The sequence below is a fragment of the Homarus americanus genome, unplaced genomic scaffold (genome assembly GCF_018991925.1).
Source record: "Homarus americanus isolate GMGI-L3 unplaced genomic scaffold, GMGI_Hamer_2.0 scaffold23578, whole genome shotgun sequence".
NCBI lineage: Eukaryota > Metazoa > Arthropoda > Malacostraca > Decapoda > Nephropidae > Homarus > Homarus americanus.
This window is the reverse complement of record NW_024733231.1, coordinates 4824993-4850699: the sequence shown is the minus strand read 5'-3', so window position 1 is coordinate 4850699 and position 25707 is coordinate 4824993. Positions and strand designations below refer to the sequence as shown.

Sequence of the window (25707 nt, the reverse complement as noted above, 5' to 3'; positions counted from 1 at the left end):
ACACACACACACACACACACACACACACACACACACACACCTCCACACCTCACACACACACACACACACACACACACACACACACACACACACACACCTCAGCTGTGACATGACTACACTGATCTTGTTCAAACTAGCCAGAGTGACGGACATGGCTGTGGGCGGCCTTCACTCTGTCTACACCCGCCCAAGGTTCTCCTAGGGTTCTTGTGGGCGGGTGGGTGGGTGTGGTGTGGGGTGGGTGGAGTGGATGGATGGGGTGGGTGGGGTGAGAACCATGGTGTAACCCCTTGAGTACGATAACTACCCCTTGAGTACGATGAATGAATCCCTTGAGTACGATAATTTAACCCCTATAAAACTGAGTACGATAACTTAACCCTTGAGTACGATGATTAACTTTGAGTACGATAACAACCCTTGAGTACGATAACTTAATGAGTACGATGATTTAACCCCTAGTAGATAACTTATGAGTAGATACAACCCTTAGTAGATAACAACCCCTGAATACGATAACTTAACCCCTTAGTACGATAACTTAACCTTGAGTACGATGATTTAACCCCTTGAGTACGATAACAACCCTTAGTAGATAAAACTAGTACGATGATTTAACTAGTAGATAACTTAACTTGAGTACGATAACTTAACCCCTTAGTACGATAACTAACCTAGTACGATGATTTAACCTTAGTACGATAACAACCCCTTGAGTACGATGATTTAACCTTGAGTACGATAACTTAACCCTTGGGTACGATGCGCAGTAAGTGTTTATACCGGAGGTTAGCTAGCGGGCCATTACACACACACACACACACACACATACACACACACACACACACACACACACACACACACACACACACCACACACGACACGGGAAGTCAAGTCAGTAGCGAGTGTGGTCTTATCGAGGTTGGGTGTAGCTGCTCCAGTGTATATGCGTATCTAGTAATACAATTACACCTTAGTGATAATATTTACACCCACTGTTAACTACACCCACTGTTAACTACACCCACTAATCACTACCCACTGTTAACTACACCTACTAATCACTACACCCACTGTTAACTACACCCACTGTTAACTACACCCACTGTTAACTACACCCACTGTTAACTACACCCACTAATCACTACACCCACTAATTACTCTGTTGGTGCTGTGTTATGGTGCTGTGATAACAATCTAACCATGGCGTTATAATTGCTGTTTTATGGTGTTATTATAGTGAGTGTTATGGTGCTGTGTTATGGTGCTGTGATAACAATCTAACCATGGCGTTATAATTGCTGTGTTATGGTGTTATTATAGTGAGTTATGGTGCTGTTATAGTGAGTGTTATGGTGCTGTTTTATGGTGCTGTGTTATAGTTAGAAATGCTGTGTTAACATAACCTAACCTATTACCGGGTTATGGTGCTGTGGTGTATGTGCTAGATAATACTGTCTTATATAATGCTGTGTTATACTGAGTGTTATATAATGCCGTGTATATAATGCTGTGTTATACTGAGTGTTATATATACTGTGATATATGCTGTGTTATACTGAGTGTTATATAATGCTGTGATATAATGCTGTGTTATACTGAGTGTTATATAATGCTGTGTTATACTGAGTGTTATATAATGCTGTGATATGCTGTGTTATACTGGTATATAATGCTGTGATATAATGCTGTGTTATACTGAGTGTTATATAATGTGATATAATGCTGTGTTATACTGAGTGTTATATAATGCTGTGATATAATGCTGTGTTATACTGAGTGTTATATAATGCTGTGATATAATGCTGTGTTATACTGAGTGTTATATAATGCTGTGATATAATGCTGTATACTAGTGTTATATAATGCTGTGATATAATGCTGTGTTATACTGAGTGTTATATAATGCTGTGATATAATGCTGTGTTATACTGAGTGTTATATAATGCTGTGTTATACTGAGTGTTATATAATGCTGTGTTATACTGAGTGTTATATAATGCTGTGTTATACTGAGTGTTATATAATGCTGTGTATATATGGCTGTGAAATTTTATAAGACTGACCTAGAAAGTCTTATTCCGATCACGTGTTTGTTGACATAAAGGAATTGTGGGCATTCCTGGAGAGAGAGATTTACTATCTTTCAATAAAATTCTTGCTATTGATATGTCTGTCTATATATAACACACACACACACACACACACACACACACACACACACAGGAGTATCTAGGACGTGTTTCATGCCTGTTTTATCACCATGGTTTAGGAGGGGGGGAGAGATAGTAGAGATAAGAAGAGATAAGGAGGTGAGGGGTGTGAAGATTATCTTTTAATACGTGTTATTAAGAATCTCTGTCTGTCTGTCTCTGTTTCTGTCTGGTTTGAGTTGGTGGGTGAGTGTGTGAATGAATGACTGGCTGACTGAGTGGGAGGGTGGGTGTCTGGGTGGGTGGTTGACTGTGACTGGCTGACTGAGGGGAGGGTGGGTGTCAGGTGGGTGGTTGACTGGGTGACTGGCTGACTGAGTGGGAGGGTGGGTGTCTGGGTGGGTGGTTGACTGGTGACTACATGGTTGGGTGAGTGTGTGATGGGTGACTGGGTGACTGTGGCTGACTGAGTGGGAGGGTGGGTGTCTGGGTGGGTGGTTGACTGGGTGACTACATGGTTGGGTGACTGGTGTAGCTAGCTGGCTGGGTGGCTGTGAGGACGAGGAACTCTCTTTGACAACGAGCCAAGAACTGGAAAGGAAATCATACTGTTTTTTGTCGTGTGTGTGTGTGTGTGTGTGTGTGTGTGGTGGTGTGTGTGTGTGTGATGGTCCAACACAGATAGATGCAACAGCTTGGTGATAAGAAGGATGACTCACTCTGATAGGTTGACACCTCATTTACCTCACCTCACTCCACCTCATTTACCTCACCTTACCTCACTCAACCTCATTTACTTCATTCACCTCACTTCACCTCGCCTAACTTTGCCTCACTTTACATAACTTGACCACACACACACACACACACACACACACACACGAGACCCGACAATGTCACCTTCAGCAGACAGGCAACAGAACCCCGCCCACCAGGTATTAGAGCCACGCCCACCAGGTATTAGAGCCACGCCCAGCAGGTATTAGAGCCACGCCCACCAGATATTACAGCCACGCCCAGCAGGAGGCCACGCACACCAGATATTACAGCCACGCCCACAAGATATTAGAGCCACGCCCACCAGATATTAGAGCCACGCCCACCAGATATTAGAGCCACACCCAGCAGGTATTAGAGCCACGCCCAGCAGAGCCTAGGCCACGCCCGGATAATCTGGCCCTGCTGTTGGAGGCGGTGTAATACCCTTGTTCGCTCCATCGTCCATAAAGGGGAAACACTTGTTGAAAATTTTTTTAGGTGTTTTTTTTAGATGGTGTCACGACCTGGGTGTTCCTGTAGGCTTTGGCCATGTTCTGTAGCGTCTTGTAGTGTTCTGTAGCGTCTTGTACTGTTCTGTAGGGTCCTGTAGTGTTCTGTAGCGTCCTGTAGTGATTTGTAACGTCCTGTAGTGTTATGTAGGGTACTGTAGTGTTATGTAGCGTCCTGTAGTGTTCCTATGGGGTTCTGTAGTGTTCTGTAGTGTCCTGTAGTGTTCCTGTGGGGTTCTGTAGTGATCTGTAGTGTCCTGTAGTGTTCATATAGGCCTTACCTGGTTTGTAGCGTCCTGTAGGGTCCTGTAGTGTTCCTGTAGGCCTTTACTCTGGTTTGTAATGATCTGTAGTGTTCTGTAGTGTTTCTGTAGACCTCTACTGTGGTCTGTAGTGATCTGTAGGTCCTATAGTCTTCTTGTAGGATCCTGTAGCGTTTCTGTAGGGTCCTGTAGTCTTCTTGTAGGATCCTGTAGTGTTTCTGTAGGCCTGTACCATGTTTTGTAGGTCCTGTAGCGTTCTGTAGTGTCCTGTAAGCCTATATGATGTTCTGTAATGTTCCTGTAGGGCCTGAGTTGTCTGTAGCGTCCTGTAACGTTACTGTATACCTGTATCATGCCCTGTAGCATCCTGTACCGTCCCTCTATGCCTGTTTCACGTCCTGTAGCGACCTTGACGTCCCCACACACTACCTGTCCACACCATCTCCCCGTCAACACCTGTCCACACCACCTCCCCGTCATCACCTGTCCACACCACCTCCCCGTCAACACCTGTCCACACCACCTCCCCGTCAACACCTGTTTTTTCATACCTGTTGTTAAGTCAGTCACCTGAAGCTGGTGTGAGAGTGACAGGTGCGTGCTGGGAGAGGGGGAGAGGGAGATGAGAGGGGAGAAGGTGAGAGGGAGAAGGAGAAGAGATAAAGGTGAATGTGTAAAGAAAATGAAAGGGGCGACAGTAGGGAGGAAGAAGGAAGAGGGGAGGGGAAGAGGGAGAGAGGAGAGGGGAAGAGGGAGAGAGGAGAGGGGAAGAAGAGGGGAGAGGGCAGAGGTAAATGAAGAAAAGGAACAGAAAGGGGAAAGGTGGGAAGGAGAGAAGAGAAGGGTGAATGAAGGAAAGAAAGGTTAAGTGAGAGAGAGAGAGAGAGAGAGAGAGGGGTACTAATGCCTCGTATGTTGATACTCTGTAATACTTTTGGTCTTATTGGGGTGCCAAATATCAGCCCACCAGCCTAACCCACCACCACCACTACCAACCTACCACCACCAATCCACCACTACCAACCCACCATCACCACTACCAACCCACCATCACCATCAACCTACCACCACCAACTAATTATCACCAACACACTATCACTCCCCCCACAGACTAATACCAACCCACCACCACTACCAACCCACCATCACCACTACCAACCCACCACCACCACTACCAACCCACCAACAACAACTACCACCATTTAGAAGCACAACCACCCTTGACATGAGACAACACAGACACGACACACGCGTCAGATAACACACACACACACACACACACACACACACGGTATCTGTCAGCTTAAAGTGGTGGTAGTGGACATTAAGCTGATTACAAACATCCGGGGTACAGTTTGTTTACATTTCATTAATTAACAACAACTACAGGTATACAGGTACGAGACGTAGAGGTTACAGGTACCAGGTACAGGTATAAATACAGGTATAGGTACAAAATAAGAATTACTAGTATACTACAACAACAACAACAACAACAACTACTACTACTACCCCCAAAACGAGAGAGAGAGAGAGAGAGAGAGAGAGAGAGAGTTAATTAAACCTGATAATTAAACCCTCGAATCCTTAGAAAACAGTCAATTAATAAACCTATAAACTTGCCGGTCAACCAGTCAGTTAGCCAACCAAACAGTCAGTCAGTCAGCCAATCAGAGGTGACATAACCAAGCAGGGGTGTTGAATGTTGCCGTGTTCGTATGGTATAAATGTCTAGGTGTGGTGGTGATAGTGGTAGAGGTGTTGGTGATAGTGGTAGAGGTGTTGGTGATAGTGGTAGAGGTGGGTGGTGGTAGTGGTGGGTGGTGATAGTGGTAGTGGTGGTTGGTGATAGTGGTAGAGGTGGGTGGTGGTAGTGGTGGGTGGTGATAGTGGTAGTGGTGGTTGGTGATAGTGGTAGTGGTAGAGGTGTTGGTGATAATGGTAGTGGTGGTTGATGATAGTGGTAGTGGTGGTTGGTCGATTAGTATAGGGCTGACCATATTATATTAAAAACAAAACTCCCTCACTTGGAAAACATCATCGATCAGTCAAGTCAGGAAAGGTGGATTCGTTAATTAGTCACATACAGGTGGAGGATTAACTCAGGTAATTGTAGTGTTGGGGAGTATTTACAGGGTGGTGTTGACAGGGTGGGACGGAAGTACGGACGGATGGGGAGAGGGGGACGGGGGGACGGGCGGACAGGTGCAGCAAATACGTGAAAATACTGAATTTATAGAGAGAGAGAGAGAGAAATATTGAATGGCATTTATGAACATGTGGAGGTTGAAGTAACAAGAAAAGATGACGAACAGAAAGGAAAATAGAATAAAAGAAAAGAGTAACTGGTTTATGTTAAAGGCGAGAGAGAGAGAGAGAGAGAGAGTGAAGAAAAAAAAATCTCCAACAAAATTATTTGTGGCGGCTCACAGTCTCCGTCTGATGGCGTCGAGGGCGTCAATGATGGATAAGAGTGAGGGGCGGAGAGCAGGGTCGCTGGCCGAGGCCCTGCAGCCCAACTCCATCACCTCCACCACCTCCCCCGCCTACTGCAGGAAGGCGCCCATGACCCTCATCATGACCCCCAGCGAGTAGACGTCAGAGGCGGTGGTGGAGGGACCCCCGGCCACCAGCTCCGGGGCCAGGTACGGGAAGTCCTCCCACCTCAGTTTACCCTGACTGAAGATGGCCTCACCCAGGCAGCCACTGTTGCCCAGGTCAATGAGACAGGGGGACAACTCGCCCTGGAGGCCGACCCTCACCACGACGTTGTTGCTCTTGACGTCGTTGTGAGCGACCCCCCGCTGGTGTAGGTCCTCCACCGTGCGACACGTCTGTATCAACGCGTCCAGTAGGTGGACCTCCGTCACCTACGGCGGCCGACTTACCAGGACGTCATGCAGGGTGGAGGGGCCATTGAAGGAGGTGACGAGTGCTGGTGGGTCGAGGACCACACCGTAGAGGTGAGGCACCCCGGCCACCCCAGCCACTTTGGTCAGCAGCACCGCCTCTGTCAGTACCTCCTTCAGTTACCCGGAGGAAGACAGACACCGGGTGGGCAGCGACTGTTTCACCACCACCTCGGCCACGCCCTCACTCGTGTCCATGACGCCCTTGAGGCAGGAGGCGTTACCACCCTTCCCCAGCGGCTCCCCAGCTGGGCACGACTCCAGCAGAGGGATGTGGTACCTGGCGCAGATGGTCTCCGCCTTACCCAACGCTTCTCTACCACTCTTACTTAAATTATTGTTCATAATTAATTTCAAAATAATAAATAAAAAGAAAAACATAAATTATACGACAAGAATAAATCAACAATTTATTTAAATCTGAGATGTGTCTCTGACCGTAATGGCTGGGAGGTGACCATACCGCCACGCGTCAACTCTCTCTCTCTCTCTCTCTCTCTCTCTCTCTCTCTCTCTCTCTCTCTCCTTCGTGTTTTATTCAATATTTATTTAGATATTCATCTTGTGTACACACTTATTCACACGTTCACATTCTTACACACACACACACACACACACACACGGATGAAATAGTAAGTTGGAAAGTGAAAGTCCTAACTTATATTGACCTGAGAATGAGGGAGGGAAGGAAGGAGGGAGGAATGGTGTGTGTGTGTGTGTGTGTGTGTGTGTGTGTGTACTAGATGTCGGTCGGAGAGTCCAAGACCAACTTTATTTTATTGCGCTTTTACTGTTGAGTCTCTGGCTTATGGAGTGAAGGAGGGAGAGGGAGGGAAGGAGAGAGGGAGGGAAGGAGAGAGGCAAAGAAAATATGAAGGAAGGGGAGAGTCAGGGAGAGGGGAGAAGAGGGTGAGACAGGAAATAAAGGAGGGGGCAGGGAGTGGGCAGGAATGAAGGGGTGAGAGGGAGGAAGGGAAGGAGAGAGAGGAGGGGGAGTGAAGGAAGAGAAAGGATGAGAGAGGAAGAGAAGGGGTCAGGTCACAGCATCTAACTGGTACTGACTGGTTCCTCCCACGCTGGGGTCAAAGGTCACGCCAATGTAACCTGTCAGATAACACCGGGTCCTTCCACTCTGAACCCTTGAACGAACCCTCGAAACCACGAACCTGCTTCTTACCACCATTACTACCACCACTATCAACCACTACCACCACCACAAGTACTACCATTACTAACACGAACCACCACCACTACCACCACTAACAGGTGTGTGGGTCAGTAGGACACAGGTGAGTTAATAGCGCACATGTGGTCCCCAGCGTGACTCATAAACATCTGTTAACACACCTGTCTCTCTCTCTCTCTCTCTCTCTCTCTCTCTCTCTCTCTCTCTCTCTCTCTCTCTCTCTCACTCACACACACACACACTAAGTTAAGGTTTCCGGTAGACAGAGAACGAAACAAAGAAAGACAGATAGACAGAGAAAGACAGACAGACAGACAGACAGACATAACACCAAACACTCCATCATTCCTCAATAAATCAATAAAAACACAAACATTTTAGTCACCAAACACAACAAAGCCATTTTCTTCCTCTAAATTAAATATGTCATCATAAAGACAAAAATTATCCTAAAAATGTAAAAAAAATATGATAAAAAACGTAAAATAAGGTCAATATGGCAACACTGTGGGGAGATCAGGTCAGGTTAAGGTACATTGACCTCTACTGCTACTGTTTTTAGGGGTCAAATTCACGTGTGTGTTTTTTGTTGTTGTCGTCATCTTGGTGGGAAATTATTTTTGTACATATAAATATTCCTGGACTGCCAACTGAACTCTGATGTTTAGATGTTTGGGTCACGTGATGTTTAGATGTTTGGGTCACGTGATGTTTAGATGTTTGGGTCACGTGATGTTTAGATGTTTGGGTCACGTGATGTTTAGATGTTTGGGTCACGTGATGTTTAGATGTTTGGGTCACGTGATGTTTAGATGTTTGGGTCACGTGATGTTTAGATGTTTGGGTCACGTGATGTTTTGATGTTTGGGTCACGTGATGTTTAGATGTTTATATTATGTGAGGTCGATGTTAGGTGCTCCTCTTCGGCCTCCTCCTCTCCCTGCCCTCCTCCCCTCCCTCCTCCTCCTTCCTGCCCCCGTCTTCTCTTCCTCTTCCTGCTCCCCTCCTCCTCCTCCTTCCCCCCCTCCTCCTCCTTCTGCCCCCCCCCCTCTTCTTCTGCCCCCCCCTCTTCTTCTTCCTGCTCCCCTCCTCCTCCTTCTTTTTCACATTGACCTTTACAGAGTACAGCCCTCCTTCTCCCTTCCTCCCTCCTTCGTTTCTCTTCGCTCCCTCCCATCAGGTGAGCTAATTACTTACTTTACCTTAAACTGAATTAAACCTCTCTCTCTCTCTCTCTCTCTCTCTCTCTCTCCGGTGGCATGCTAGTGTATAAACATAACAAGATATCGATTAGAGAGAGAGAAAGAGAGAGAGAATGAAAGAAGAGAGATAAATATAGATAGAGTAACAGATAGATGAAGAGAGAGAGAGAGAGAGATAAAAAATCACCATTTCACCCCGCCTAGCAAGACAGCGTATACTTAATGTGATCTCAGTTTGTTTACGTTCCTACGAGCCTAAAAATATCCCCAGATGGTCGACCAACACGCCACTGACCACATCCACCCTCACCTTACATACACACGGACAAAATATCGGGACAAAATTCCACCATCTAAAATCCCTTTGGTCATTAATCTCACCAAATAAAATAATCCTAATAAAATCCCTTTGGGCATTAATCCCACTTTATGAAATCCCTTTGGTAAATAATCCCACATAATAAATAATCCTAACTAATAAAATCCCTTTGGTAAATAATCCCACATAATAAATAATCCTAACTAATAGAATTCCTTTGGTAAATAATCCCACATAATAAATAATCCTAACTAATAAAATCCCTTTGGTCAATAATCCCACATAACAAAATCCCATTCGACAATATCGGCCGTAGACTGATAGGATAATTCTGCCCGTAGATATTTTGTTTAGTTTCTCTTGTGTTTATAAATACGTATGTTGTCTTGTGTTATCATATGTTGGGTAATATTAATATTTTCGTGTTTATATTTTGGTGTTTATAGCGGTTTACTTATATTCCTTGAGGTGTTTATTATATTAATTTATGAATCGATCGTAAGCATTGTAAGTGACGTGAACAAGTGAGCATCAGGAAATGAATCAGTGAATTGAAAAAAAGACAAGTGAACGTCAATAAAAAAAAGACAATTGAACCTCAGTACATAAACAAATGAGACTCAGCAAATGAATAAGTGAATTGAAAAACAATTGAGCATCAGTAAAAAAAAATCAAGCACCAGTAAAAACAACTGAGTATCAGTATAAAAGCAAAACAATTGAGCATCAGATCATAAACGAATGAGGGTTAGCGATAAATAAAACAACTGGGCATCACGATAAAAACAACTTCCTTATATTCACCAAAGGTTAAAGGGGTCGACATCTGTATCCATCTCTGTCTACCATGATACAGTAGTTCCTCTCTGCCTCCAAGACTTTCTGAATTAACTTACAGTCTCTCTCCCATAACTAAGGCTCTCCATCTTAATTTATGTCTTCCTCATGAACTTTCTCCCTCTGATTGTCTTACCCTTCCTCTCTTCTGATTACCGTCCTCTTCCTTCCTCCTCCTCCTCCTCTTCCTCTGATTGCTTTCCTCTCCTCTGATTACTCTCCTCCTCCTCTCCTTTCTCCTCCCTCTGATTGGCTTTCTTTCCTCCTCCTCCCCCCCTTCTTATTGCCCTCCCCTTCTTTCTCTCCCTTCCTCTGATTGCCTTCCCCTTCCACCTCATCTCCTCTCACCCCCCTCTCATCGCTTCCCTCTCCTCTTCTCGTCACTTCCCCCAACAACAACACAAAACAAGTGAACATCAACAATAAACGAAACAATATACTCATACAAAACAAAACACCAAACACGCCTCCCACAACGACACTTACAGCTTTTACAGTTCCGCTATATAAGGAGTGTGTGAAAATACCTCCTCGCTTTTATCTTCGTGGAATTATGGTAATACGTTTAGTTTATGGGTCTGTCGGTCCTCTTTTGGTGGATGACTGACGTGTGTGTGTGTCTTGTCTGTCTCTCTCTCTCTCTCTCTGTGTCTATTTGTATATCTATATCTTCTCTCTATGTTTGTCTGTGTCTGTCTATCTATCTGTCTATCTATCTACACACTCTCTATATATATCTAACTATCTATCTATCTCTCTATCTATCTGTCTGTCTGTCTGTCTGCATTCTCTCTCTCTTCAACCAGGTTCTCGAGGCATTAAAATCCACATTCTTCACGTGTATCCAGCCACCAACAATGACACCACAGCCAACTGAATTTATTTTTTTCTAGTCAATACGAAAAAACAGTGAAATTCACATTGTTTACATCACACAAGGAACTCATACAACTGAACATTAATTAAGAAAAAAAGGTGAAAATAGTGAGATGTTTTACTGAATCTTGAAAAAAAAATATGGTGGAGGGAATGGAGGGAAGAGGTGCGTGAGAGGTGAGGTAAAAAATGACTCCGAGGTTACTATATGCTACATCAGACCAGGACGGAGGGATCATCACCCCCTCGGACACCCCAGCGTCTGTATAGTGGGGTGCCTCCTGCTGGGGTGGTCCGGGGGGCGACGAGGAAGATGGTAGGGGGAGCCACACCCCCACCAGTCGCCATCAACAAAGTGCTGGACGCCTGGAGTGAGTAAATCTTATTATATAGGAGAGTGAGTTGTTTATTTTGTCTCATTCTCAGAGTCACTTAAGGTTCGTGTTTTGATATTTCCCGCTATTTTTGTCATATTTTGGTATTTTCCCGCTAAAATGGCTAGTATTTTTATATTTTCCCGCCCAAATGGTTAGCATTTTGGTATTTTCCCGCTTATATGGATCGTATTTTCATCACTAAATCACGTTTTAATATTTAAGTATGCTTCAGTTTCGCATTTCGTTCGATACTGTATCACTCTTCCTGTTGGGTTTGTTAACATAGTTGTGTTGTCACTGAGTGTTGGCAGCGTCCCGGAGGTGGAAGTTACTTGTCGTTAATCCCCTATCTACATTACGTCTTGATTTTGGGTATAAATTTGGCCTTTTGCGCCATTATTATTATTATTATTATTATTATTATTACCATCTTTGTTCTTATTATTTTTATCACCACAATCATGTAAAACTGAACAGCAATCATGTAAAATAATAAAATAAAATAAACCACAAAATTACATACACGATATCAAAACTCCTATAGTTATCCCCCTTAAACTAACACTACCGCCGTTTTCTCTCTCTCCCTACAGATGAGATGATAGAAAATGAGAACCACAGTCTGCGGGATCGTGTGTCAGACTTAGAGAAAAAGGTCCACGAGCAAAATGACGAGATTATGTGCCTCCGGTCCACCCTGGCTGATGTCCTGAGAAGATTAAGCACAGTTGAAGGTGCTAGTAGAGGTGTGTGTGATTATCCCACTTTTTTAATAATTCCCACGACTATATTTACATTTTAACAACAGTATTTTAAGTATTATTAGAGTATTATTCCCAATGCCTTATTTAAAACGATTAAATATATATAAAACACATAAATATTAAACCCACAAAGACGTTATTATCAGTTAACATAAATATTCAGTTAATTACACTCAGATCTCACTTATATTTCCATAGCTAACATCACAATAACATAGACAATTGTGATACGTATTTGTAATTTAATATAGATTGGGATCACCTGAAGAATCACCTCTACCCCAGCATATTTCACCTAAAGATTAACCACCCTAACGCTATTTGGGGGGGGGGTGAAGATAGGGTACGTTTGGTTAGGTTAAGTTAGATTAGGTTACTTTAAAGTTAGGTTAGGTTAAGTGAACGTCAGCTTAGGTTAGGCTATGCTGTGTTAGATTATCTTAGGGTAAAGTTAGGTTTGGCTAGGTTAGATTAGATTAGCTGAAGTTAAAGTTGCATTAGGTTGAAGTTAAGTTAGGTAATATTAAAGTTAGATAAGGTTAGTTTCAGTTAACTCTATATGAGGTTAAGTTAAAGTTAGGTTCGGTTGGATTAGGTTAAGTTAAAGTAAAGTTAGGTTAGGTTAGATTAGGTTAACTTAAAGTTAGATTAGATTAACATTAGGGTAATTAATCTTCAGGTAAAACAACAAGGTAGGGGGCTTAATCTTCAGGTGATCCTATACTCCAATATCCGTGTGTGGTGTCGTGAGCCTGAATACTGTTGATTCCAACCCTGTCATCTCAACACTGGCCACTGAGATTGCTTTTCCCCCATCACCCGTATTTACCGTGGTCCATCTAATCACCCAACTGGACCCAACTGGACCAATGTGATCAGCTGGACCCGTATGGACCAATTTTAGTGCTCAATGTTTTGTTTAACTGGGTGTGGATTAGTGTAGGTGAGTGTGGGTGAATATAGGTGAGCTTAGGCAACTGTAGGTGAGCATGGGAGAGCATAGGTGACCTTAGACAACTGTAGGTGAGCATAGGAGAGTATAGGTGACCTTAGGCAACTGCAGGTGAGTACAGGTGAGCTTAGGTGAACACAGGTCACTAATACCGCCACATCCGCTCCTTACAGTCAGCAACAGCCACAGTATTGGACGGGCGACTCCCACCAAGGAAGCCGGGATCCGTTTACGTCACCAGAACAATGACATAAGGGACTCCTCCAAGCGGGCGTCTTCATATGTCCCCGGCCGCTCCACCTCCACCTCCCACATCAGGTAGGTATTGGGAGGGGTTAGGTCTTCGGGAGGAGGAAGGGAGGGAGGGAGGGGGGGTTCTAGGAGGGAGGGATGGAGTAGGTGTTGGGAGGGGCGAGGTCCTAGAAGAGGGGGAGGAGAGAGTTCTAGAGGGTAGGGGGGAACTGCACGGAAAGGGGAGTTGCTAGGAGAGGGAGGTGGTAGGAGAGGGGATTGCTAGGAGGGGGTGCCACTAGGATGGGGGAGTTGCTAGGAGGGATAGTTACTAGGACAGGAAGTTACTAGGATACTGAACTGCTAAGAAAGGGATTCACTAGAAGAACTATTTGCTAGGAGGGTCAGCTAGTTAGTAGGACGAAGGAGAATAACAGATAAACAAAAAATACAACAATACACAAAGGATAATACAGGATAAACAAAAGGGGAATAAAAATACAACAACAAGTATAATAAACAGATATACAATACAATATACTGTATAAGGTATATTCAATCATAAAGGTGAGGTATATAAAGGTGAGCTAATTAATCTCAATACCTAAGGGTAGATGAGGGGGTAGGGGTAGGTAGGGGGGGTTTGGTTGTAAATAGCTCCTGTGTGATTGCATGGAGTGTGGTTTTGCTGTGTGGGAACTGTGCCTTCAAAGGGTTACATTTATACACGTAGTATTTTAATATGCAAATTAGTTTACAAGTTTATTATTAATTCATGAGTATATAGTTATCAGGTGAGTTATATCAGAGTTATAAATATATAAAAAGTGTCATATGAATTAGAGTGATGATGGCTTGTGTTTTGTTTTTGAAGTGTGTTTTAAAGTGTACTAAACTGTGTTGGATCTGGAAGCCTCGTTGAGTCATGCATTAGTGTCTGTCATTTAAGCTACAGCATGTAAACTATAATATTAAAATAAACTTCTCTTTCTTTAATAATTGTATTGCTGAGAGAAAGATTAAAAGAATCTTTGTTTATTCTGAAGTAGTGTATATAGATATTTAGGCTCCTTCATTTATTTTGCTAAGCTCTTTAAATGCAAATATACATACTCTGCAGCTCTACGTGTAATGCATTCATATTATCATTTGATGCTTCAATAATTTGGCCAACTTACTTTGTTTTGTTTACTTTTTTTATAAGCTTTCAGCCAATCCAAATTTTATATTAAAAAAATTATTATATATCTCGCCCATATAAGCAAGTCCCCCTGTTAAAAGTGCACTTCCCGTTTACTCACTAATACCCGTTTTCTCTCACATTTGAAGCCTAGACTGCTTAAAAATCCTCCACTAGCGAATTCCCTTTGCCATTCCTTATTAAATATCACTACAAACCGCTAATCATTTTTTTATACCGAACGAAACAAAGAGAAATAAAACATAAGCTAACGATGCTAATATAGTGTCAGGAAATAAGAAGTTTTATAGCGGACATTACAAAACCAAATTCTTAACCTCCTCCTCAACCGATTTCCCTCCTTGACTCGTATTCTGAAAGGCCCGTCAGTCAGTTAATTTCCCACATAATTTCCCTTAAGATATCGAATTGCTATGGTCTTAGGGTAATCTTGACGCCACTATAGCTGTCCAGAACGCCATTTTTTTGCGGGGGGGGGGGGTTATACACACGGGCCTTTTAAGACAACGAAATCAAGGGACCATTTGTTTATCTTAAGCACTCTAGGCTTTAACCCGAGTGTAGGTGAATGTGTGGGTGAATGTGGGTGATTTTGTGAGTGTGTGGGTGAGTGTGGGAGTGAGAGGTTGAGTTTAGGTGAGTGTGGGTGTATGTGGGTGAGTGTTGGTGTGTGTCTGTGTGTGTGTGGGTGAGTGCTGGTGAGTGTGTGGGTGAGTGTGGGCGAGTTTAGGTGAGTGAGGGTGAGGTGGATGAGTGTTGGTGTATGTGGGTGAGTGTGGGTGAGTGTACAGTATGTGACTGTATATATTTGTGTGAGTGAGAGCCTATATTTGAGTGCGGGAGATAACAAGCGAGAGAGGGAGTGTGTGTGTGTCCTACACCCGGAGTTGACACCTTGCCACCTGCCCTCTACCAGCAGACGCGGTGCCCACTACCAATCCACGTCCAGCTTGTACTCTGACGGTCACAGCTCCTCCTCTGTTAGCCCCGCGCCCTCCCCTTCCCCCACCCACGCCCAGGCCCACACGCCTACCGTCCACCACCACCACCACCACGCCCCCTCGCCCACGGCCCACCACCACCATGCCAGACACACTACCTTAGCCTCTCCTGCGCGCCCTGGGCCAGTGGGGGCGCTCAACAAGAGATGGGCGTCTACCAGTGACTTCGCCACGCCCAGTCGTGTCGGCCACGCCCATTCCCCCACGCCCACTAACTCACAGCTTGCCAGGTAGGTGCCAGTTGCCCCCAGCCAGCTTCATCTATCCTTTTTTTTTCAATTCTATTCAGCATTTTTGACTATGAGCGCATGTGTTTGATACCTCTTGTCATGTTATTAAAATTTTGTTACGTCTTGTTTAGTAATATTTAATAACCTGTGTATATGTTTGTTGAAGTTTATAATGTTTGTTTTATTATATTTAGTTTTAAGTCCTAATAAAACCATTAAATAACCTATAACAGCATTTAAAGTAATAATTGGACAGGTAACTCAGGTAAATTAGCCTATGTTAATGTTTTTGTTTTCTCTATGTAAAGACTCTCCTCTGGTGTTTACTTATCAAGGGATATCTATTCAAGGTAGACAATTGTTGACTTGTTTGTTTTCTTCCTTGGTTGGCAGACAGATAGCAGACCTGTATGTAATATTGTTTGTCTTGTTGTTACAGTCTCGTGTTTCCTCTGTAGACAATTTGGGTATGGTATATATTGTTTATCTTTTGAGGAACTGTTGTTTACTGTAGATTGTTTTCTTCTGGTGAGAATTATATGTTGTTTGTAGTGTATGAGTTTGATTGTAGACTATTTGTTTGTGGTGTAAGGTATTGGAGCCTAGTATTTACCAAGTATAAGTAATCAAAGTCTAGTATTTACCAAGTATAAGTAATCAAAGCCTAGTATTTACCAAGTATAAGTAATCAAAGCCTAGTATTTACCAAGTATAAGTAATCAAAGTCTAGTATTTACCAAGTATAAGTAATCAAAGTCTAGTATTTACCAAGTATAAGTAATCAAAGTCTAGTATTTACCAAGTATAAGTAATCAAAGTCTAGTATTTACCAAGTATAAGTAATCAAAGTCTAGTATTTACCAAGTATAAGTAATCAAAGTCTAGTATTTACCAAGTATAAGTAATCAAAGTCTAGTATTTACCAAGTATAAGTAATCAAAGTCTAGTATTTACCAAGTATAAGTAATCAAAGTCTAGTATTTACCAAGTATAAGTAATCAAAGTCTAGTATTTACCAAGTTTATCCCTAGTATTTACCAAGTATAAATCAAAGCCTAGTATTTACCAAGTATAAGTAATCAAAGTCTAGTATTTACCAAGTATAAGTAATCAAAGCCTAGTATTTACCAAGTATAAGTAATCAAAGTCTAGTATTTACCAAGTATAAGTAATCAAAGTCTAGTATTTACCAAGTATAAGTAATCAAAGCCTAGTATTTACCAAGTATAAGTAATCAAAGTCTAGTATTTACCAAGTATAAGTAATCAAAGTCTAGTATTTACCAAGTATAAGTAATCAAAGTCTAGTATTTACCAAGTATAAGTAATCAAAGTCTAGTATTTACCAAGTATAAGTAATCAAAGCCTAGTATTTACCAAGTATAAGTAATCAAAGTCTAGTATTTACCAAGTATAAGTAATCAAAGTCTAGTATTTACCAAGTATAAGTAATCAAAGTCTAGTATTTACCAAGTATAAGTAATCAAAGCCTAGTATTTACCAAGTATAAGTAATCAAAGTCTAGTATTTACCAAGTATAAGTAATCAAAGTCTAGTATTTACCAAGTATAAGTAATCAAAGCCTAGTATTTACCAAGTATAAGTAATCAAAGTCTAGTATTTACCAAGTATAAGTAATCAAAGTCTAGTATTTACCAAGTATAAGTAATCAAAGTCTAGTATTTACCCAAGTATAAGTAATCAAAGTCTAGTATTTACCAAGTATAAGTAATCAAAGTCTAGTATTTACCAAGTATAAGTAATCAAAGTCTAGTATTTACCAAGTATAAGTAATCAAAGCCTAGTATTTACCAAGTATAAGTAATCAAAGTCTAGTATTTACCAAGTATAAGTAATCAAAGCCTAGTATTTACCAAGTATAAGTAATCAAAGCCTAGTATTTACCAAAGTATAAGTAATCGAAACCTATTATTTACCAAGTATAAGTAATCGAAACCTATTATTTACCAAGTATAAGTAATCGAAGAACTGGAAGATTTCTGAGCGAGCACATCAACATCAACCCCGAGAGAACATTCGCAGTGGTGTATGTTATTTAATGTTATTGTCTTGTTATTGTTATTAATCAGTGTTATTGAAGTAGGTAATATTCGTGTCTTAAGTGTTTGTCGTTCTTCGAGTATTGAGAGACAGACAGACAGATAGACAGACAGACAGACAGAGTCAAGAAGATGGTTAACAAGCGAGTTACGTCAACACTAAAATCTCATTGGATAAAATTAAGTTGAATAAAGAGTCAGGGGTCGTGTGTGTGTGTGTGTTGGCATGACACTGACCTTTAAGCCCGTATACACACACACAATTTTCATGAACGTGTCCCTCTCTCTACACACACACACACACACTTAACATCTGTGAGGGAGGAGGAGGCGTCCCCATCACCTTTTCATCCCCCACCCACACCCCTGTGATGTCATAGCTACGACCTCTCCTCCCTCTCTCCCCACACACACTCACTTCACCTCTTCCTTCCTCTCCACTCATACACTCAATGCATCTCTCCTTCTCTTCCTCCATACACACACTCTAAGTTAACTTCTCTAATCTTCACGTGAAATAATCTGGGGTGGCTAATCTTCAGGTGAAATGATCTGTGCTGAATAAGATGGGGTGGCTAATCCGTTTAACGTTATCCTAGCCATTTACCCCAATACCAAACCATAAACAACCCTAAAATTGGTTTGGTTAGGTTAGGTAAGACATTTGTTTCGAGAAGGGAAGGGGAATAATTCAGTACATCTCCGAAAATCTGAACATCCGAGGGAAAGTAGAATATAAACATTAGCTCAGACTTGCAACTTACACAATATACCGTGAAGGCTTTTATAACACCACCCCCCCTCTACCCCTTCACGTGACTGGATATCTACAGTGTTACATCATAAAAACAAGCGGTTATGACGCCAGCTGACACATGTATTATTATCTAAACCTTTTCGTTATTCTCCTAAAAAAAGAAATGTTTCAACAATAAAATACTCGCTGGAACTCATTGATGTCGCCACTCACCACCAGAGGCACTGCTAGATCTTAATATTTACACTGAACATTTTTAGAATTTACAACTGTTGGGGTTTGATTTACAACAAAGTCCGTAATTTACTACATAAAAAAAACTGAATTTACAATATACCTTTTCAGAAGATACTTATTTACAACCTCAATTTACAATACCATAACCTAAAGTTTTAACCGACCGATTACAACAAACTTTACAAAGGATAATAATTTACAACATACGGATCTTAATATATTTTTTACAACAGGTGGGCGTTTACGTACTTTTACAAGAGTGATGAGGCAATTTACAGGTTCCCGGCCCATCATAACAGGTGGAGCGTAGTACCGCCCATCCCACCCTGCCCGCCCACCCCACCCACACTGACTGCATGGCTATTTAAGGCTTCTGTGACCTTCTGCATCCCTTACCCCCCCCCACCCCCCTCTTTTATCGCTCCCTCCCCACTCACCTATTCCTCCCTCTCACCCTCTCTCCCTCCTATCACCCTCTCTCCCTTCCATCACCCTCCCTCCCTTCCATCACCCTCTCTCCCTTCCTCCCTTCCTCACCAGCCCCCCCCCTCAGTCCATAAATTCTCCATACATGGCTGTGTTTAGTAGTGCAATGTCCGCCTTGTCTGACCTGACGAATGGATTTTTTTTCTCAGCTGATTTACTCAACTTATGACTAATTTTTATTCAATTTTTAATATTTCTGAGAATTGTGATTTTTATGTCACTTGTAGTTTACTGGCAACGTCTCACTAGCGCTTTTGGGTTATTTTCTTGTTATTTTTCTTCCCTGCTCCTAATATAAACAATGATATTACATGTATTTACGATTATCAACATCATTAAAGGTAGATATATAGATAGATAGATGGATTCATTCAATATAATCGTCGTCATCAAAGTCCATCGTATTGTACAATGGAAAAAACTACAGCAACATTTTACTCACATTTTAAAATAGTACTGGAATTACTCTGGCTGGATCTAATCTTTAGTTTTAATTCCTGGATCCTTCACTGTCCTTCGGCATCCTTGTGAAATAATAGAAGATCCCTATCACTATAATATATGGCGATTTGTAAAGTATCTTCTGCTTGGTCTTTCCGGTCGCCATTGCATCGCGTTCACGTATGAAAATTTCAAAATTCAAATTTACGAGATTTAAAAATTTTCACATATAGTCGTTTAATCCTTAGTTTTATGTTTTTAATATATTATTTTTTCGTGGTGTATTTACATAGAAATATATATATTTCAGTTTATTGTGTTGAATATATGTTTATTTTTGTGTTCAGAATTGAATGTTCTATCAAAGAAAATGTATGTGCATTACTAACTAATCGGGGGAACGTCTCTAAACTATGAATTCTGGTAAATTACAAATTAAATGTGAGTATAAACGATAAATATATATTCAACATAGTTTATCGATTACATATTCATTTACTCCGTGTTTAAGGCGTTCAGGAAACCCTTTGTCTTTTCTGAGAACGTCATGTAAGGGCAGGAAAAAAGATTAGATAGAGGCGTATCCGCCCATACGAACACTGGGCCATTAGCATAACAGCTCCTAACTTAAATGTAAATAACAGTAAGACGCCACTTTCACCCTCACTCCACACGCCCAACACTTACACTGTCCGGGGCCTGGATTTTCATAGTCTCATACGATAGATATTCCTCATAAGATTGTATCTAATTGGTGAAGATAAAACACTAAATTATGTATAAATTTTTTATCAGAATACTTCCTTTGTTTTTATCTCCTGTTGCTAATTAAACGTATCTGGTTAAGTCAGAGTCTCAGTGTAATAATGACGGAATTTTGGGGTCTTGTTTTCGTGTTGTATCTTATGTCAATCAGTTAGGGACATTTTTACATCTTGAGTTATAAGAATTATTTGTCATAAGACCTGAGAATTTTGACCCAGACATGGCAACTGCTACAGTCAGGGAATGTACTCAAAAAGGTATTATAAGGGAAATTTAATGACGCAAACTAGAACTAAAAAAGAATTAAATATCAAGCATATGTTAAGATCGAGAATGTCTATGGCGGATTTCTTTGATAAGTCCGTTTAAAACCAAGACTTTATTAATGGTGGAATATCTGAAGAAAAACGGGGATAAGGACAGCGGTGAGGATGTGGCAGAGGAAGGTTGAGGGGTGTGAGCTTGTAGTAATCACAGGGGAGAGAACAGGTGGGCTGGGTTGGGCGGGAGGCGGCACGGTCTGTTCACTTGGCAACACTGCGAGGGAGCGACGGTACCAAATGTTTGTCTGGTTGTGTTCGGGAGAATTTCGTTCACCTGTTGCGTTCGTGGAGGTAATTTTGTCGAGTTGGATTCTTGTATAATGTCACCAGCAAAACGAAGATAGAGGAAATTGGCGTTAATTGGTAGTGATTAAACTTATTTCACCTCAAATGGGCGACTGAAAAACAAAAGAGTTTCGAGTAAGGCCCATTAGTGTTTACCAGACATGTTTCACTTTAACTGAGCGCCGTGGAAACATCCTCCAGTACCACTGAAAAAGGCTCTTGATGGGGTGGTGTCACCTTGGGGTACTACTCATTGAATTTCTAACATTTTCTTTGTCTATTTACAACTTGACTGGAGAAGGAAGCCTGTCAAGGATCCCGCCATTGTTCTTGATTCCACTGCTTGAGCTGGTAGACCATTCCATTGACCTCCAGCCTTGTGTGAAGAAGTATTTCCTTCATGTTCGTTCTGAATCATTTAACGAACTTGTAGTGTGTTCTCTCGTGTTGGTGAAGCGTGAAATCACAAAAAAATGGCCCCTGGTTCAGGTTTAAACATCCCTTTAAAGTTTTTATTTAATGTCTTTATGAGATCTACTCTATTGTGTCTTGTCTGTAGAGGTGTTAGTCTTAAGGCCTTCAGTGTGTTTAGATAATCGAGGTGAATATGTGACCTTGTGTGTGTATGTGTGAAAATATACTGCCTATGTGTTAACGGATATCTGACTATTCATGTATACGTGTACGCATAATGTGTGTGTGTGTGTGTGTGTGTCCCTGTATGTGTGTATGACCAGCACACAATCATCAATTCACTGGTGTATTGTGTGTTGATAAGCGGATGCAATTACATCTACAACATCTGGCAACTTAATGTACAGTTGTGGAGATAGATGACGTGAACACAGAGATGGCCGACCTCATAGTGAACCCCGCCTCTCCCCATGACGCTGTAGCCCTCCACCCATACTCATCTCTCTTTCCCATCGATTCACTACTCATCTTCGGTCCCCATCAGTCGACTCATCATCACTCATCACCTTTACAGCCATCTGTGTCAAATCTGCGCGCGCGCGCGCGCGTGCGTGTGTGTGTGTGTGTGTGTGTGTGAAGGTGAATATCATTTGCAGATAATAAGAGAGAAAGTGTGTAATAGTGATTTAGGTGTTTCTTAAGAAGTGGGACAACCTTGATGTCTGTGTGTATACAGTATCTAAGTCCCACACACACACACACATACAGAACTAACATACACACATTCATACATACACAATTACACAGTGACGTTATTTAACCTTGAAACTCCCAGCCAATGGTAATTAAGACACATCGTGTAGAGCAAAAAAAAAAACATTTTTCGAAATTACCTGAGAAATAACTCTAAATTAAAGTTATCTCACAAGGCGAACCACGAAATTATTCAATTATCACTAATGACGCCGTAATTACCGAGTTTAATTGTATTTTAAGCTTTGTTTATATCGATTTTAACATAGGAAGGTATGAAGGGGCGTATCCTGCTATCCTGGCGTGCCTTACCTGGTGTTTACCTGAGATGGAAGAGGAAGGTTCTTTTAATAACTCCGTAATGACTGTGGGTGGTGTGTATTTTTGGATGGGCCATAACACCAAACTCTCTCTCTTTCTCTCACTGTCTCTCTCACTCTCTCTCTCTTCCTCTCTCACTCTTCCCTTTCACTCTCTTTCATTCTTAGTTTGTGTATCTGTTTATCTCATTCTTTATTTCTGTCTCTTTTATCACTTTCTGTATGCATCTCTCTCTCTCTCTCTCTCTCTCTCTCTCTCTCTCTCTCTCTCTCTCTCTCTCTCTCTCTCTCTCTAACAGCTCTCCCTGAACACGATAACAATGACCCTTAACTCTACCGCTGTTATCAACCCTTATCACTGTCGCCTTTGTCTCTGTACCATAACAAAGAAGGTGTTATTACAGTGACCTATTTCTGTATAACAAAGTTTATGTTACAGTTTAGTCTCATCTTCGTGGTACAGTTACACTTTGAGTACGATGGTTTAATCCCTTGGTTTAATCCCTTGAGTACGATGGTTTAACCTTTGAGTACGTCTTAACCCCCTGAGTATGATTATTTAACCCTTTGAATATGATGAGTTAATCCCATAAATACGTTTTCACCCCCTTGAGTACGATAACTTAACCCCTTGAGTACGATAACTTAACCCCTTGAGTACGATAACTTAACCCCTTGAGTACGATAACTTAACCCCTTGAGTACGATAACTTAACCCCTTGAGTACGATGACTTAAAGAACAAAGTTGGCGATAATTTTGCTTTGGGCTGTAAATTTCAAGCAAAACTTTGGCGGGATTTCTGTATTTGGTGAGATTTTGTGGCATCGAGGATGTACTGTAACTCAAGTTGTACTCCACCCATGTGAGCCTCGACGAGACCCACCCACACAGTCTGAACTTTGACCTCCCAGCCAAGGTCACCCTTTCTTCTCTTTAATTAAGTACCTGCAGAGATCACCAACACCTGTTAGTGCGAGAGAGAGAGAGAGGTTATCATTATCATTATTACTACAGTACTACGATAATGTCTGGGCCCTGTGTGTGTGTGTGTGTGTGTGTGTGACCGGATGTGTTAAGTGATAACTCGTAGTGAAGTGTTAGTGTGGTCAGCTGTGTGTGTGTATTGTAGAGGGCGTTGCTGGTGTGTACACTGTGCTGACGTAAACACACATGCATACATATATATCAAAACGAATACATAGATAAACATACATACAGGTATATACAGGTTACGTACAAAATATACACACATATACATACACGTATATACGCAGACAAGACGCTTATACACATACATACAGATACATACACGCGCTGGTAGGAACACAACCATGCATAGATGGGAAAACCACACACACACACACACACACACACACACAAGGTCACGTGATCCATGGTCGTGGACACAGCAGAAGCAGCCAGTCGGAGCAGCCAGTCGGTCCCGGCTTAGTGACTCACAGACCGTCGTTGTGGCAAGTCTGTCGGTCATACACAGTGTTCAACATTTTAGTGAATTACCGCCTTATACTACACTACCACTTATCAATAACCAGCAAGTGAACTGCGTAATCCCTTCCTCCGTGTGTATAGTGGATGGTTTACCTGGATAATTAGTTGTATTGTCTTTAAAATGGGGAAAACATGTGTTGAGGTGACTCACTGTAAGAGCATGGCCGCTTATCTAGCGATGGAAATCTGGGTAAACTTACCACTGCACTTTCCCCGCTATTTTCCCCCTAGTTACAGTATTAATGTCACATATACCAGCGATTTGTATTTTATTCATCTTTCATTTAACTACAGAATGTTATTAGAGTATTAGCCCATAAGTTTGTGTTTAAATGAGGAATCGAAAATGGTGTTTTGTTCGACCTGTCAACACCGAGTCTTGCCTCTTGTGCTATGCTTCAAAACATTCATTACTAGTAATAATGAATGTTTTGAAGCATGACCGTAATTCGTTAAGTATTTAGTACATCGAAATAATCGTCACTTAGTATTACTTTTTTGTAGTTAAATAATGACCTTTACTTATCAAATCAGTTTAAGTAATTGTAATATAGTGTAATTTCAGAACGATTTTTGTTCTATGCCTTTTAATGTTATTATTAAATTCCTTGATATAAGTTTGCTTTTAGTGAAATATTAATCTTAATATACTTTCTCTAGTCTATTTTCCTTACAATTTAAAGAAAAAATCGTATCTAGTTTCCAATGACGAACAATTTAGACAAAAACACAATATAATAGTCGAAGTTAATTTTACAGCGAATTTAAGTTAAAACAATCCCCTATATTCCCCAAACTCACAGATAGAACAAAGTGTTATTGACGAACATTGAAAAAAGAAAAAATATTGAGAAAACTAGACAAAATTGACAGCAAAGTGGATAAACTGTGTCTGTTGAAGAAGGACCTGTTGATATCTTCTCGTGTGTGTTTGTGTTTGACTTAGACCAAACACTCGGACACGCAAACACCAGAAGTTAAAACACAGCTTTCTATAAGACATCTACAAGTACATCATATAGTCTTCAATCATGGCTAGTTCAAGGTAAATATATAGAGAATTGGTATGGTGATCAAATAAATTTTCTTTCCTATGTTACGTATTTTTGTTTTTATTTTGATTCTCTTTTCGTTGTCTTGTTTCCTTTTATGTTCTGTCTTTCTTTCGGTTTTGTATTTGCTTTTGTTTCCCCTGGTTCGTGGATTTTGTTCACAGCTGTCCCAGATTTGTTCATTGGCGCTGTTCAGCCTTGCTAGAATTGAACTGAGGTTTTGTTCATTTTAGCATTGCTCTGGGATTGTTCTTATGCAATGTTCACCCAGACTGCTGCCCCAAAATTGTTTATAAGCACTGTTCATCTTGCTTACTTCCCCCGAATTGTTTATAGAAGCCGTTCACCCTGCATAATACCCCTGAATTGTTCATAAACACTGTTCACCAAACTACTATCCCAGAACTATTCATTTTGACATCTACTACAGAATTATTCACAGATATTGTTCATCATCAAGACAGCTGCCTGCCCAAAGCTTGTTTGCCTTACGAACTCTCAACTTTGGGGGTCACTCACTCCACTTGCTTGCTCT

General features: G+C 41.4%; 1 protein-coding gene across 17 annotated transcripts in view; it reads left to right on the top strand.

Annotated features, from left to right (window-relative positions):
• LOC121869604 (echinoderm microtubule-associated protein-like 2) overlaps positions 1-25707 on the top strand; it is a 76719-nt gene that overhangs the window by 32223 nt on the left and 18789 nt on the right. For 6 of the 17 annotated variants that reach the window (XM_042371054.1, XM_042371057.1, XM_042371056.1 and 3 more), the window contains 3 exons: positions 11984-12136; positions 13280-13424; positions 15455-15769. In XM_042371054.1, the coding sequence (XP_042226988.1) occupies positions 11984-12136; positions 13280-13424; positions 15455-15769 (613 nt within the window). Of the gene's footprint in view, positions 1-11000; positions 11385-11983; positions 12137-13279; positions 13425-15454; positions 15770-24056; positions 24164-24923; positions 25166-25707 lie in introns of those variants that run through there. The other 11 variants (XM_042371050.1, XM_042371051.1, XM_042371047.1 and 8 more) reach the window with 8 other exon arrangements.